Source organism: Ochlerotatus camptorhynchus, unplaced genomic scaffold (genome assembly GCF_037179485.1).
Source record: "Ochlerotatus camptorhynchus isolate MF236.1 unplaced genomic scaffold, CSIRO-AGI_Acam_v1.1 ptg000170l, whole genome shotgun sequence".
NCBI classification, from domain to species: Eukaryota; Metazoa; Arthropoda; class Insecta; order Diptera; family Culicidae; genus Ochlerotatus; species Ochlerotatus camptorhynchus.
Genome location: NW_027040660.1, coordinates 1,757,520 through 1,772,769, shown reverse-complemented (window position 1 = coordinate 1,772,769; position 15,250 = coordinate 1,757,520). Strand labels below are relative to the sequence as shown.

Genomic DNA, 15,250 nt, shown 5'->3' with positions numbered 1-15,250 from the left:
TAGAAGAAAATTTGCCTATTTTTAATGTAAACGTTCATATGCATTAACAGGATATTTCGTGATGTAATCACGATATTTCAACATACCAAATGGTAGTTTTACACCTATTCAACGTAATCATCAAATCTTCGAGTTATTTCAGTGCTGGTAGCGAGTCACTTTTTAGTGACTTGGTCACTTTTTTCAAGTCAGTCACTAAAAAGTCTCTTTTTTTTAAGGCCAAATCACTAAAGTCACTTTTTCTTGTAATAAGTCACTATTTTCAACTGTTTAAGCGTGAATTTATTTCAAGATTGATTATTTTTTGCGTTGTGACGTTCAATCGTCTTTCCTTATATACAGGATGTCTACTCATTTTTCTGGATAAATTACCTGAGTTTTCCAAGTAAGTAAGTCCAAGATCTAAAAATATTCAATGTCTTGAAGTTTCGTATTCCATGTAAAAGTTCAAGATATTGAATACTTTCAGTGCCAGAATTAAGTAAAAAAAATAAATGATTTATTTCAAGTTCGTTATTAACATTATGAAAGATTAGACATCTTCAATGCAGTCCCATTAACTTTACAACAATTATAGGAACTTTGGAGAAGTTCTGAGGAATGAAAGGAAATGCTGAATTTCAGTGAAGCTTTATAAACAAACTGCAAGAACATAAGGGAAGCTAACACGCTGAAAATATAGGAAACTTACTGGAAGCTGTAGGAACCTCCTCAAAGCGGTTATTTTAGCATCCGAGACTTTTCAGGAACTTTTATGAAGTTCCTAGAATTGCAGAGAACTTCACAGGTGTCAAGCGAACTTGAGAAATTTAGAAAACTTTAGGGGTATTGTGCAAATTATTAACAAGTTCAAAGCACCTCAGAAAAGCTAGATAGATTGAAAATGTATAATCGTAAATTTAGATAAATTCAAGATAGTCCCATGATGTGCTGTTAAACAAATCGGGAACCCTTAAGATGTTCCGCGAATTTCAGGGAAGTACAGAGACCTTCAGAAAATTTATGAAAACTTCAGAAAAATTTCAGAAACTTTGCAGAGGTCCAGAGAATTTCAGGGAAATTTATAGAAGTTTACGGGAATTCTATTTATTTCTGAGCAGAACCAAGATCTTCAATAGAACTAAGAGCTTTATGGTAACTTCGAGAACATCAAGACAGGTCAGAGAATCAAAGGGCAGTTCAAATAATTTCAAGGAAATATTAGAAAGCTTAAAGATGTTTCGTGAAACTCATTGAGTTTCCGAAAACTTCAGGAAAGCTCCGAGAGAATTCCTAGAAATTTTGTGAACAACCGGAAAACGTGAGAATATTTTAAGGCTGTTATTTCTTGGAGATTTCAAGAACTTAAAAAAATGCGAAAATTTAGCTAAGTTGATTAGAGAACATCAACAAAGTTCCATTAATTAAACAAGCTTCGGAAAACTTCACAGAGGGACAGTGGTCTACAAAAACAGAAACAAAATATTTATTTTTTAAGTTTATTTATTACTGAAGATTAATCCACTGTGAATCTTTAAAGTTCAAAATGTGAATAAAAATAACGAGAAAAATTAAATGGTTTTATTTTAAAATTCATTATTTTCTTTAAAATGTCCTTAATAAGATAATTTTTAAATTCTTTGAGACTTCCAGGTATTTTAAGAAAACAAAAAAAAAATCCTGAGAATTCTCGGTTTTCCTGATTTTTGAAGTTAATAGACACCGTGACTAATACCGTGGGTTTGGTTATAAACTTTCTATTAAATCTTTCGCTTTAAAGGTTCATATCGTACATAAATAAACGCGATACTAATTGAATAAGTCTAAAACAGCAAACATTTATTTGATGCGTCTTTTCTTAGGTCACTTAAAGTCACTATTTTGACAACTATAAGTCACTATTTGGTCACTTATTTATTCAACATGGTCACTAAAATCACTATTTCTGACAGCAATGATCGCTACCAGCCCTGTTATTTGCATTAAATTACATTCAATTAACATAATTTTCGTAATCAATCCAATGCAATTAGATCGAAGAGACGAAGAAAGTTTACATCTGTAAATAGGCAATACTCGATAACAACGCTATTGATTGGCTTCTAACTGACTTGAAAATACAAGTTAAAAAAATTATTTGAATAGCCAAGCCCCCGGTTGAGCTAGTCGAAAAAAGAATACCCACACGTCAAACTCCGTCAAGCATTTAAACAGCGGAGGAGCAAATTGAGGCCCAGATAATTTTTCGTCTACAAATTATCTGGGCCTCAATTGTTTACATCTCATTGTGCATTATCTTGACTATTGACAATTCGCTTTATCGGTCACTCTGTAACTCTTTACTCCTATGATAAAATCCCATAAGCAAACATCAGTCTGTGCGTGAAACTTGGTCAACATTTCCGTACCCTTCACTCCTATGAAAATCCCATAAGATCCTGTCAATCTTTGCACGAAAAGACGGCGGCTGGCTGGCTGGTGACAAAGTCCGCTAGATTCCATGCACAGATTGTCAGATACTTATGGAATTTTACCGGGAGTAAAGAGTTGCAGAGTCGCCGTCAACGTCAATACTTACTGAACATACAACCATAGAGGTAACTCTAAGACCAGAAGGTCCCGAAGAAACGTACTCAACTTTTTGGCTCAGCTCTGGTACTCTCTTCGGTCCCAAGCTAATTGATGCACCCCTCGAAACATAGGAAATTCCACGAGCCCCTCATTTTAATTGTCAAACTCAAACTGTCAAACTCAAAACAAACATAGTGTAGTACTAGAATTTCGATTAGACTGGGATACTTTAATCGATTTGCTTAGGACCAATAGGCTAGCCAAGTAGTGAGCCAATTTAAAATCGTTAGTTTCCACCGGATACAACCATATAATATATTATCTGCTTTTCTTTCGTAAGGGCCAATGCCGCAAACGTACACAATTGCTTTTTGCGTGAATTACTCAAAAAAGAAAACTCTCTCAAGTAAACCACCGCGATGATTGTGTAGAGAAAGAGTCCTCCTATCCGATCAAATTGGTGGCTTACATGGATTGATTTTGATATACGAGAAATTTACGGAAGAAGCCATTATTTATGTTTTCGACATTGGTCCTTTAAACGCTCAGTGTCGATATCACGAAAATTTTATTTTGACAGATCGATGTCCAACTATACCACTGAGGCAACACAAAAAAGGGGTGAACTTTGAGTCAGCTATTTTGAATGAAATTCCACATATGTTATGTGCACTAACTCAGGTTCAAAACCGGAAACGACATAAAAATAGGCATTTAAATGCCAACGCAAAACCACCAAAAACACCACAGCGGCATTAAAAAATGTCAATAACGTGTTCTAAACATATGTATCCTATTGCTTACCCTCTCCACTCACAATACCGGGACACTTATGAGGAGTTCAGTACTAAAAATGCAAGGATGTGGCTACGAGAGTTCTTGATCGTTTGCCGTTGTATAACGATAGCGTCCATCCCACGGGTAGTGATTAATCTCCATTTACTATATATGACGTAACGGATGAACGTTTACATCACCCGTACAGTGACCTAGAACTCGTACCACAGCGATGCGTGGCTGGATAACTCATCAGCATGGGGAAAGGAAGCTATCATTTTGCTGGAAAACTGGATGCGTCCACTCGATTCCATATTCGTAGATTAAACAAAATAGATACTTATAGTAAAAACGAAACTTCCAACCGGACTCCACTCTCACTTTCGCATCAATGTCAACGACGACGAGAAACCGCATGATCCAATCTGTCTTGCAGACTTTCCAGGCAGTCCTATCCTGCTTCAGTACTGCTGCAAGAACCGTCATCGCCATCGATGGCAAAGCAAGGAAAAATACAAACCGAAACTAAACCACCATCAAACCATGAAACAACCATCGGCAGAAGAAAAAGCACAACTCGCAAAACTAGGGCAATAATTTACAACAAGCGAAAGTAAAAGTTCTATAAATTAATGCGACTAGTAGCATAAAGAATAGAGCAGCAAAACTATCAGAAAAAAAAGCTCCATTCAAAGAAGAAAAAAGAACTAACTGGCCACTTTTTGCCGCCAGCAGCTAGCCAGCAGTCAGTCCTTACGTCATCTCTGCTCTCTGCTCGCTCGGGTCTGCCCCGTCTAGTTCCCGCCCGCCTCCTCCTCCTCATCCCTCCTCCGAAGGAACGGTTGTTTGATGGCGCAACCGAGCTCTGCTCTAGTCAAGACGGAGAATGTCCCGTCGGGACGTGCACAGAATCCCAGAATCGATAGTGTGGAGACATGCACAGCAGCGCCACCACCCCGTTGTCGTACATATGGAGCGGACGACGGACGAACGGTTGGTGATGATGATGATTGCAAAAAGATCCAAGGGAGAAAACACCACCCTTGGGTGAACGGACAGACGAACACAGAAAAATTCGCTGCAGCAGAAAGACGGATCGGGAGGACAAAAATAAAATAAAATAACGAAGAGTGTACGGGGGATAAAAATCACGGGATCGTAAAGCATCAGTTGAAAAATAAAAACAGATCTGTGTCAGAAGCGAGGAACAACGAGAACCGACCCCTGCGAATTCCTTGCAGCGACGACAAAAAAAAAGCGAAACATCATGTATTGAGTGAAGAAGAGGAATAAAAGGAAGCGAAGAAGATGCAGCAACCCTCGCCGAACGCCGAGGGTGGTATTGAGGGAAGCAGAAACACTGAAGCCTAGCTGACCAGCATGTGCAGGTCATCTTCCCACTGTCCCTGACTGCCTGCATTGAACCTTCGGAGAAAAATAATCACGGAGAAGAAGCAATAAATTTTTGCCTACACCAATACACATGTGTGTGTGTGTGTGTGTTTATGTGAGAAAAGTGTCCTTTTCTTGAGCGCTATGTAAAAACATAGAGGGAAGAAAAATCAGCAACGGAAATGTCCACTACAAACTGCCACATACAAACGGCGAACGGTGAGGATTTTATGTGCAAATTGTAAACAACGGAACGAGCGTTGCTGGACACGAACCGCTCACCAATACCAGCGCGCAGCCAGAAGAACATAGAAGGAATTTTTATGAATGAACGTACCCGACCGAAAACGACCACCGGAGCTCGTGTCACGTTCGGGTTCTACTACTGCTCTACCGAACCGGAGAGAGCGGCTCTCTTTCGAGAGCGCATGGAAGCATGTTTGCGAAAAAGCACATGTTTGGGTGCAACACTTTTCCCAAAACGTTGTCCGTTTTTCTTTTTCTTTTGGTATGCGCAGAAATTGCATCGTAGTGCTTTCATCTTAAGGAACCCACATGCTTGAGAAAGAGCGAGATGATACGATCGTTGGCGGCGCTTGCTCATCTCTGGGAGCAAGCGAAATGACTACAGGTGTAAAAAAAGCTCCTTTTTGCGCGATGGGCGGTAACGTTGCTCTCTTTCTCGCGACGGAGCTTGGATGCAATCTCTTTTTTTTTTGTTTGCGTCTTGCATCCCGGAATAAAAAGACCTATGTGCATCGACCGCCGACGCATCCGGCAGTTACCAAGACGCATACACTTGCATAATCGCATACTGCACTTTTCTGACTTCAGGTCATCTTTTTCTCACTCTCACTATCCCAATCTCGGGTAGCTTTTTTCACGGATTCAGACACGCGTGAACTCGCTCAACTCAAGGTAGAAAAACGAGAAGGAGGGATCTAATGGGCACATGATTTATGACAGGTAACCTCTGACTCTGACGATGGGGACCAATGCCTATGGATATAGGTAGATTCTGTTTCGAGACCGACGCACTTTTCCCCAAATTCTATCATGGTTGTAGTAGTATTAGTAGTCGTCTTAGTCGTAGTTCACCGCGCGCTGACTGGTCACTGACTTATTGTTCTTCTTTCCGTTTTTCCATCCGCAGATTCACGCACGACGACGCACTTCAAGATGATGATGGCAACGAAAGGAAAACGCCCCTTGCGGCACCTGACGGCAACGGACAAGATCGACGCCATCCAGCGGATTCACGACGGCGAATCCAAGGCATCGGTTGCCCGGGATATCGGAGTTCCGGAGTCGACCCTGCGAGGTTGGTGCAAGAATGAGGAAAAACTGCGCTACATGTCCCGGCAGTCGGCGGAGAATGCCGAAAAGCTGACCAGCGAAGCAACGGCTGCCGCCCTGACAGCCGTGGCCGCCGCAGAACTGTTCAACGGACCTCCGGAGAAGCGGATGAAGCTGGAGCAGGGACTGTTCGGGAACGGGAAGCTCAAATACGACGACAGCTTCTACAAGAGCGCTCGGGGACCGATGAATGGGCTGGATCTCAGTGGAGGCGATAAGGGATTGGGAGTTTCCGGAGGGGATATCATCATGAACGGACTGCACGGTGCGGACTTCAGTTCGTTTGCTAAGACAGCGGCCGAGATCTCCGCGCTGAGTAAATCCAAGGAACTCAACCTCAAAGGATACGGTGCAGATCATAGCAAACACGGCGATCTCAACAAGGCAGAGCTCTCGATGGCGGCCATCAGTCCGCTAACCAGCCTGGGTCACCTATCCGGAATGTCCAGTCTTGCCCAGAGTCCACTGGCAATGAGTTTCAACGAAATTGCCAACAATCTGAATCTCTTTGCACAGCTCAACAATAACCACAACTTGGCCACCATGTCCAACCTGGGTGGACTCAGTGCAGCTCAATCGCTCCGGAATGCACGCCCCAAGGGCAACTCTAGTCAGAGCCCCCGCACTGCGAGCCTGTCGGAATCCAACGGCGACAAAACTCCGTCGCTGACGGTTCGCAACTTGGCCAAACTGCAACAGAAAAATTCGGGCGGCGATCTCAGTAACGGTATGATGCATGGTATCAATCTAGCCGACAAATATAAACAACAACAACAACAGCAGCACCCATCTGCTGCTCCCCTAAGTCGAGAAACGAACGCCCCGGACAACGATGCACTCTGGTATTGGTTGAAATCTCAACAGGCCATGCTCGGACTGAACAATCTCTACTCGGCGATGCCCCGCCCCTCGAGTCCTCAGCAAAGTTCTTCTCCACCACAGCAGCATCAGCAGGTCCAGCATCATCCATCGACCCAAACCCCAACGCCGCCGATCGTGTCCACCCCGCAGCCAACGCCACCCTCCTCCGCCCCGTCCCTGACGCCGGAGGACACCAAAAACTCCTCCTGGTTCTGGCAGTGGTACAAAACCTTCGGAGCTTCTCTGATGCCCGGCGACAAATCCAACAACAACACCATCAACGCCAATGCCAACTCCAAGCAGACCTCCTACGAAAACATCCTCTACTCTCAGCTCACCAAAGGCCAAAATTCCGACTCGCTCAACAACAATGCTCAACCCATCAACCTTAACATCAGTAGCTCAAACGGTCCGGAGAACCTCAAATCCGAACCCGAAGATCTCTCCAACCACAACCACTCAGCTTCTAACGCCGCCGTACCCGAGGATCATCAACGCTTCAACCCAAGCCCGTCTACTTCCGCCAAATCCGAGTTGAAACATGATGACGATGAAGATCATCCCACCGGTCCGGGTGAATACGAACCCCCAGCGGAATCCAAATGCAACGGCAAAGTGAAGGACGTACTGGACAACTTCCTGTTCCAGAATCACAACAGCAACGACCGTGCCAGCCCGGCCAACTTATCGGTTCGCTCCGCCACCTCTCCCCGCCGTCGCTCGGTAAGTCCTGCTGTCAGCCACAACCACAACGCCAACAGTCCCGATCCTGACAACGGTGACCTGGCCGTCACCACCAATGGCATCACGGACGAGCACAAGAGTGACATCTCCGAGGATTCCAACCATCTGCTGGTGGTGGACATCAAAAGCTCGGCCGACGCCGTCGAACACGGTGAGAAGTTCCTCAAGTGGCTGGAAGCGTGCAGCGATCCGAACGTGACCGCCATGCAGGTCATGCAGTTCAAATATCTACTCAACAGCATCAAACTGAGTGCCGAACGGCAGCAGCACAACGCCGCCACCAGCGGAGAGGAACGCACTCGAGTACGACGACGGAAGTAGATCCTTCTCCCAAGCCCTTAGATCCGTGTACATAGTCCCACCCCTCCCAAAAGTCCAGTCGAAATCAAAAGATAGAATGCAAAGAATCACTCTGAACCCGATATCATTAGTCCTACTCTCACCTGGTCACTCACTCTCTCCCTCTCTCGCTCGCCCGTTGAATCTCTCCAACTTCGAATAACCGAGAGACGCCGGCGGAGCGCAGTTGACCAGAGTTGAGGCTAGCAGTAGCAAACTCGTATCGACATAAGTAGTTAAATTTTTCTCAATTTTTTATGAAGTCTATTATTTTGTTTACTATCATTATTTTATACAAATACTATCTAACGAACGAAGGCAAAACAGAGAACTCATTATCAGACAACGCTTTTTTCCAGTTGTCCGTTGCTATCGCAAAGGTGTAAATAATACTCATTGTTTATCTAGAGAAAGAGAAGTTGATATCGCAAAACTTTTGACTAAGTAAGAATACAACATGCCAAATGTACAAGTTATCAAGATATTAATCTATGAAGAAAAAAAAAATCCGTATATCGCTATTGCATAAACAAACAAAAATCAACCTATAAATGTAAGAAACTTTGGAAATCAGTTGTCCAAAACAAAATCGAATTACAAAGTGAAATTAGCAAAACTATGTAAACAAGCAAACAAACACATACACACACAGCCAGGCAAAGTGGTCTCGTGTCAAAGATCTCGTATTTTCATTTCGAAAATTCTCAACTTTTCACAACTGCAAATTCTGCTCAAAGTCCAAAGAAAGAGTAACCAAACGCTGGAAGCTTTTCGGTTCGTGGCGACACAATTTGATTAATTTTTAGGGCAAAACACATTCCCCTCGAAAAACAAATAAAAAAAAACGTAAGAGGATCCTCCAAAAACAAAAGGAAGGCCATCATTATCATTCATCCTGTAGAATTAAGGAGATGCAACTTTTGAAAAGTTACATTTAAGAGCACTATATATATATAAAAAAAAAGAAACTGTCAGGAAAACAAAAATCGTTTGGATAACAACATACACTATTTTGGCAGAAACGAAGAGAATAAAAAAAAAAAACACTTAACACAACTCGAAAACAGAAGGGACAAATTCAATGTGATTAAAATTAAACTGTATTCCTACAATCGTACAGGACGAAGTGAAGCTAACAAAAAAAAACAATTACTCGGAAAACGGTGTCAAACATTTCGACGATAGACCAGCCTAGAGAGCAACAGCGGTGTTTGCGTGGAAGCAAGAGCTCACCGTCGCGAGGCGGACGAATTAAAAAAAGAAAGAAAGAAGAATGAATTATTAAATGAATTAAAGAAAATTAAAGTGAATAAAATGTTACATTTAAAACTATGAGAGACCGATCGAGTAGCAGACGAAGCGAAGGGATACTAATTATTGGTAACTATAATGGAAAATTATTGAACCACAGATGACAAAAGCTAGAGATAAAAATGGAAAAATAAATTATCAAATGATTTCTCAATATCAGAAAAAAAATAAACCAGCACATGGTGTTTGCTTCTACGGTGGAACGGAAAAGAAATTTAACAGGTGTGGGAAAGTGGGCCCATGATCTTAAAAAAATGGTCAACTTTTCCCAACTCGACGTTAAAAGGAAGCATCGAGTTATTGAGGTAAATTAACGAAATTAGAATCGGAAAAGTTATGACGGTATTACAGGCTTCAATCGAGTTCAGGAAAATAAAGTGGGGCATCTTTAAAATATAATTATTTCCATGGGGTATCGAAAATTCTCAAACTCGAGAAAATCTAATGCTTTCTACGTCCATTCTAGTGGTAAGGTGGGCAAGATGGGTCATCTACTCGATTTATTTATTTTGTTTGTGAAACTCAACAAGCTCAATGTAGCTCCAATGCTGGTTTGAAAATGCAAACCATTATTGCAGTGCTGGTAGTAGGTCACTTTTTTCCAGCCGGTCACTTTAAAGTCACTGTTTTCGTGAAAAGGGTCACTTAAGTCACTTTTTCTCGTTTCCAAACTTAGTTTGCTTGTATTGTCCTTAAGGAGAGGTTCTTATTCAAATCGCCAAAAAGTAAGCAAAGTTTGCCATTGTTTTTGTGGGCCAATGAAAAACATAGGAGGAGCCATTTTCGTGTTATGATTTAGAGAAAAATATCAAATAAGTAATTTTACAAAATTAGACGCTAGTCAAAATGGCCGAATTCCAGCACAAGCTTACACACTTAATTCAGATCACCGAAGTCGGTAGGATTTTACCGGGTTTTTGAACAGCAGAACAAGTCGGTAAAATTTTCAAATGACCGTTACACGTGAGAAATCAAGAAAATTTCTAAATTTTATTTTTCACCGATAAATGGGGTAAACTGAACAAATTCTGTATAAGTTCGGAATAAATTTTTTAATAATTGGGTTTTTCACTGATTTTTAAACTTTTACCGAAAAGTTCTGTAGTTCAAAATTTACCGAACGACGGAGGCCTGGATTAGTGTGATAGTGTAGTGCCCCCTAGCAAACAATCATTTATTTGTTTTTCGTCTAGAATTTATAAAAACTCCACAGACTGATTCTTAACCTAAGCTCCTAATTCTACTTTTGAATACAAACTTGGACAAATTAAAATCAAAGACTGCACTAACATTGTGAAATGCCCTAACACAATTATCAATAGGATTGTTATACTCGTACGTTGTTCTAATTTAATCTGTAAGGCCTATCAACTAGCCTATTCTCTGTTGTTGACCGAACGGATGGGCGTAGATTCAAATGATTGCAGTCAAGTTACGTACAAGTATAAAGTCAGATCGCTGAAATTGATCCACAAGCAGGCTTGCCAAAAGCTCCATCAAGAGTTATCAATAAGCTGAGCTCCAGCATATTTTGATGATGAAATATTTTGCTCTCACGGAGCTATACTTGATGCTCAAGCTGGGCTTTTGCCAACCCGCATCTTTGTGAGGGCTGCGGAGCTCGTTCCCGGGTGTACATCGACTCTGCCTGCCGAGCAGAAACTTTTACTTCGTGATGCGCTCGCGCAAAGCAGTAAACTTGGACCTTCGTGATGTATTCGTAGAGAGCTTGGCTCTTGATGGCTTCTCCCATTGCGCATGAATGAGTGATTTTGTATAGCGCGTTTCACACCAAATTGGACTAATAAGCGCGTTTTCACTTATTAAAAAGTGTGATAAAACTGCAAGTGTTTACGTCTAATCGTCTTCACTAGCGTGCACAGGAATCTTGTTAAGGAGGGGCGATTTTTTTTCTATGGTGCATTTAATCTGGGGATGGGGAGTGCTCCAAAGTGCGTGGTGGATGGTGTTGTCCTCCTACCACCGTTTCCCTACTGTTCAATTTAGCTAATTTTATTTATTTTTTGCTCCAGTGGTGGTTCATCTTCTGCAAAGCAAACTGCTTTCAGACAGCCAATTGAATTAGCAATTTAGTCCCATCGACAATGAGGATGATGATCGGTTCGTCAAATGGTTGCAATAGTAGGGCTTTAACCGAACTGATACATTTGCTGCAATGAAATATCCCAAGAAATAATTTGTAATCCCAACAGCTCTACTTTCATTTACCATAGAGCTGATTGGGAGCAATATCGAACATTTATGGAATATAACGTCGATCCAAACATTCCTTTGCAAACCAAAGATGAAATTAATTATGCTCTTGAATCTCTGACTACTTCTATAGTTGAAGCAAGAGCTGCCTCAGTACCAAAATGCGAGGTTAAATTCGATTCAATTATAATAGACGACGATCTTCAGCTCTTGATCCGTCTTAAAAATGTCCGTAGGAGACAATATCAAAGAACACGCGATCCTGCCATGAAAGTTATCTGGCGGGATTTGCAAAAACAAATTAAAAAGCGATTCTCTGCCCTGAGGAACAAAACTTTTGAAAATAATATTTCTAAATTAGACCCGAGTTCCAAACCCTTTTGGAAACTCACAAAAGTTTTGAAAAAACCTCAAAAGCCAATTCCAGCGCTTAAAGAAGGTGGTAAAATTTTGATCACAAATTTAAAAAAAAAGCTCAGAAACTTGCTAAGCAATTCGAGAGTTCCCATAATTTCAGTTTGGGTCTTACTAGTCCTATTGAGGATCAGGTTGCTCGCGATTATCTGAATATTTTCTCTCGGGAAAATATTTTTGATGATTCCTGGGGGACTGATTCGGACGAAGTAAGCTAGAATGATGAGAAATTATCTAGATGAACTAGAAATTATCCTCGGAATTCGCTTGAAATTTTGCTTAAAATCCCTTTGGAATTTCATTCCAAATTTGATTTTCTCGGTATTCTTTTCGAAATTATCTTGGAACTATCTGCAGGATATACTAGAAATTATCCTCAGAATTTTATTTGAATTCTCTCCAGAAATATTTTGGAACTGTCCTAAAAACTCAATATCCTTGAGGTTCTTATCGGAATGTTTTTGAACTTTCTTTCTCAGAACACCTTGGAACTGGAATTCCCCTAAAGTTTCAGAAGAATTTCCTCTGTATTCTCCAGAAATTCTTCCCAGAATGAGCTTGAAATTATCATTGGGATTCCTTTTAAATTTTCCTCACCATCCCTTTGGAATTTCATTCAAAATTTAATTCTCTCGGTATTCATCAAATCATCCCCAGACATCTTTTCTTTTGAACTGTCCTCAGAATTCAATACCCTTGAGGTTCTTCTCAGAAGTCAAGTTTAAGTTGTCCGTCCATTCATCAAAACGTTGTAGTTTTTCTATCCGAAATTTGCAATAAAGCTTGTCCCTCCATTCACCAGAACTGTGCAATTTTTTCATCAGGAATTTTTAATTCAGCTTGCCCCTCTATGCAGTAGACTGTTGCAAATCTTACACCAGAAATTTTTAATACAAACTTGCCCCCAGGTAATATTACACCAGAAATTTTCTGTACATTTCTTTTATCAGAGCGATGCAAATTTTGCACCAGAAATTTACAATAATGCATGCTCCTCCATTCACCAGAACGCTGCACCAAAAATTGTCAGTGAAGTTTGTTTCACCATGCACTTTTGTGGTGCAACTTTCAGGCTTTGCTTCTTCATGCACCAGAATGGTGCAAATTGTCCACCATAAATTTTCAATGAAGCTTGCATTTATCAGAACGATGCAAATTATGCACCAGAAAAATGAATAAACCATGCTTCTACATTCACCACAGTGTTGCGAACTTTCCACAAGAAATTTTCAGTTAAATGTGCACCTCCAAATTTTTAGCGTGATTCAATTTTTCCACCAGAGCTATTTATTTTGATTAGTCCCTCAATGCACCACCTTGATGATATTTTGACACCAGAAATATTTAATAAAACTTTTTCTTCGATTTACCACCATGAAGGTGAATTTCTCAACCTTAAATTTACCCTCTTCTTTAAACTCTCCATGAACCACCGTGAAAAATAAATTACACTAGAAATTTTTTCTATGCAATTTAATTGAAGTTTGTCCCTTCATGCACCTTTGTGGTGCAATGTTCAGGCAGCATCTCAAATGGTTTTCAGTGCTCTCATATTATGAAATGAAGTTATTTTACCTTCAAATCAAGTCAACAAGAAATTAAGTTATTTTATATCATAATTTTGTAAGTGTGGAAATAGAAATCTTATTTATAAAAGGTGGGGCAATTGCCTCACCTTGCCCCACCCTGTGCACGCCAGTGATCGTCTTGGTGTCTTCGGTGCACTAATTCCTTATGATGCAAGCAATAAGTGCTCCGAAGACATCAAAACAATTTGACGGAAACGTGCACTTTTATCACACTTTTTGCATTTTTGGGACAGTCCAGTTTCAAATGCAATCAGCAATATTGTATTCGAGAAAGAAGTGCACAACCAAGAAATGGAAAAAAAAAAACATTATGGAACGTATGCATACATTCCGTAACGCCAAAGTGGCAATTGTATTCATAGGGTAACTGTCTATATTCTATTCTATATATTCGTGTTGAAAATAAACGTATGTATTTGTTTTTGTTTGGTTTGACAGCTATGCGAACAAAATAACCATATTTTGAAATTATTTTAGTATTTTAGTGCTGGGTAAAGCAAAATAAAACGGATTGCAAAGAAATGAAAATAAAAAACCTACAAGGGACAGCCCAATGGGGTTGTACGCAATGATGACGTAGGACTACGTGGTATGATATAATAAATATTTTTGTTAACTGCAGCAAGAGCTTGTGTTTTGTGTAGGAATAGGAATTTTAGCGGGGTTCTCTCTGTTTATACTATTTACCATGACTATGATTGCCCTGAAAAGAACCTTTTAATATGAATTTTAGTTGGGACATGTTCAGAAAATTAACTCTTTTGTAAAATGTTGGTGGCCCTGAAAAGGGCCGATGGTAGTACAGGCTATACACAGTAACCAATGAGAAGTGAAAACATATGGTACCGGCAGAGCTGGTTGTCTATCTAACAGGTAGCTAACTGCGCGTTCGCATTATTTTATTCTCTGTTTGAACGTCAAGCCACAGATATAGTTTGTTACAAACGTTCGCAGATATACTGCACGTCGCGTCGTCAGTAGTGTCGGTCGCATCGCGTGATGGGAAGACAGCGCTCCCGGAGCAGATTTCGTGACCAAGCGGAGAAGAACTGTGGTGAGAGTAGCTCGGTACCTACCTCAAATAGGTACGCTACTCTTCCCACCGATATTGGGAATACCAACCCAGTCCCGGTGAAGCGGAAAAAAATAGGAAGAAGAACCAAGGACAGTCCGATGGTACGAGCGGACGCGACGATGTTACCGCGACGAACGCCAGCGACATCGGTGATTTCGGCGACGCCGTCGAAACTGAGAATTCTGCCGGCCCGAGTGTGGCAAAATTGATGGTGGTGAAGGTAGTGCCACTCAAGACGCTCATTGGCGATTTCGCATCGCTGGGCATCGCAGCTGAATACAAGATCAGCAGGATCGGCACTAAGGTGATGCTCCGGACGAAAGCGGAATATGAAATCGCTGTCCAATTCCTGAAGGATTCCAATGCGGAATACTTCACGCACGACATCCCCGGTGAAAAGCCCTTCAAGGTAGTCATCAGGGGTCTACCGGATGTTGATCCCAAGGCGATCGAAGAAGAGCTCAAGGACCGGTACAAGCTGGCCCCAATCGCTGTCTTTCGGATGACGAGGAGAAACGAAAACGTGAAGACGTACCCGGATTGTCTTTTCCTGGTGCACTTCCAGAAAGGGACGGTGACGCTCAATGTGCTGCAAGCCATCCGATCGATCTACTCCATCATTGTACGA

General features: G+C 41.2%; 1 protein-coding gene across 1 annotated transcript in view; it reads left to right on the top strand.

Annotated features, from left to right (window-relative positions):
- LOC135701638 (protein distal antenna) overlaps window positions 1–9,502 on the top strand; it is a 55,959-nt gene extending 46,457 nt beyond the window's left edge. Inside the window, exon 2 of the mRNA XM_065222488.1 lies at window positions 5,873–9,502. Within this exon, the coding sequence (XP_065078560.1) occupies window positions 5,899–8,001 (2,103 nt within the window). The 5' untranslated portion in view covers window positions 5,873–5,898 and the 3' untranslated portion in view covers window positions 8,002–9,502. The remainder of the gene's footprint in view (window positions 1–5,872) is intronic.
- The last annotated feature ends 5,748 nt before the right edge of the window (window positions 9,503–15,250 follow it).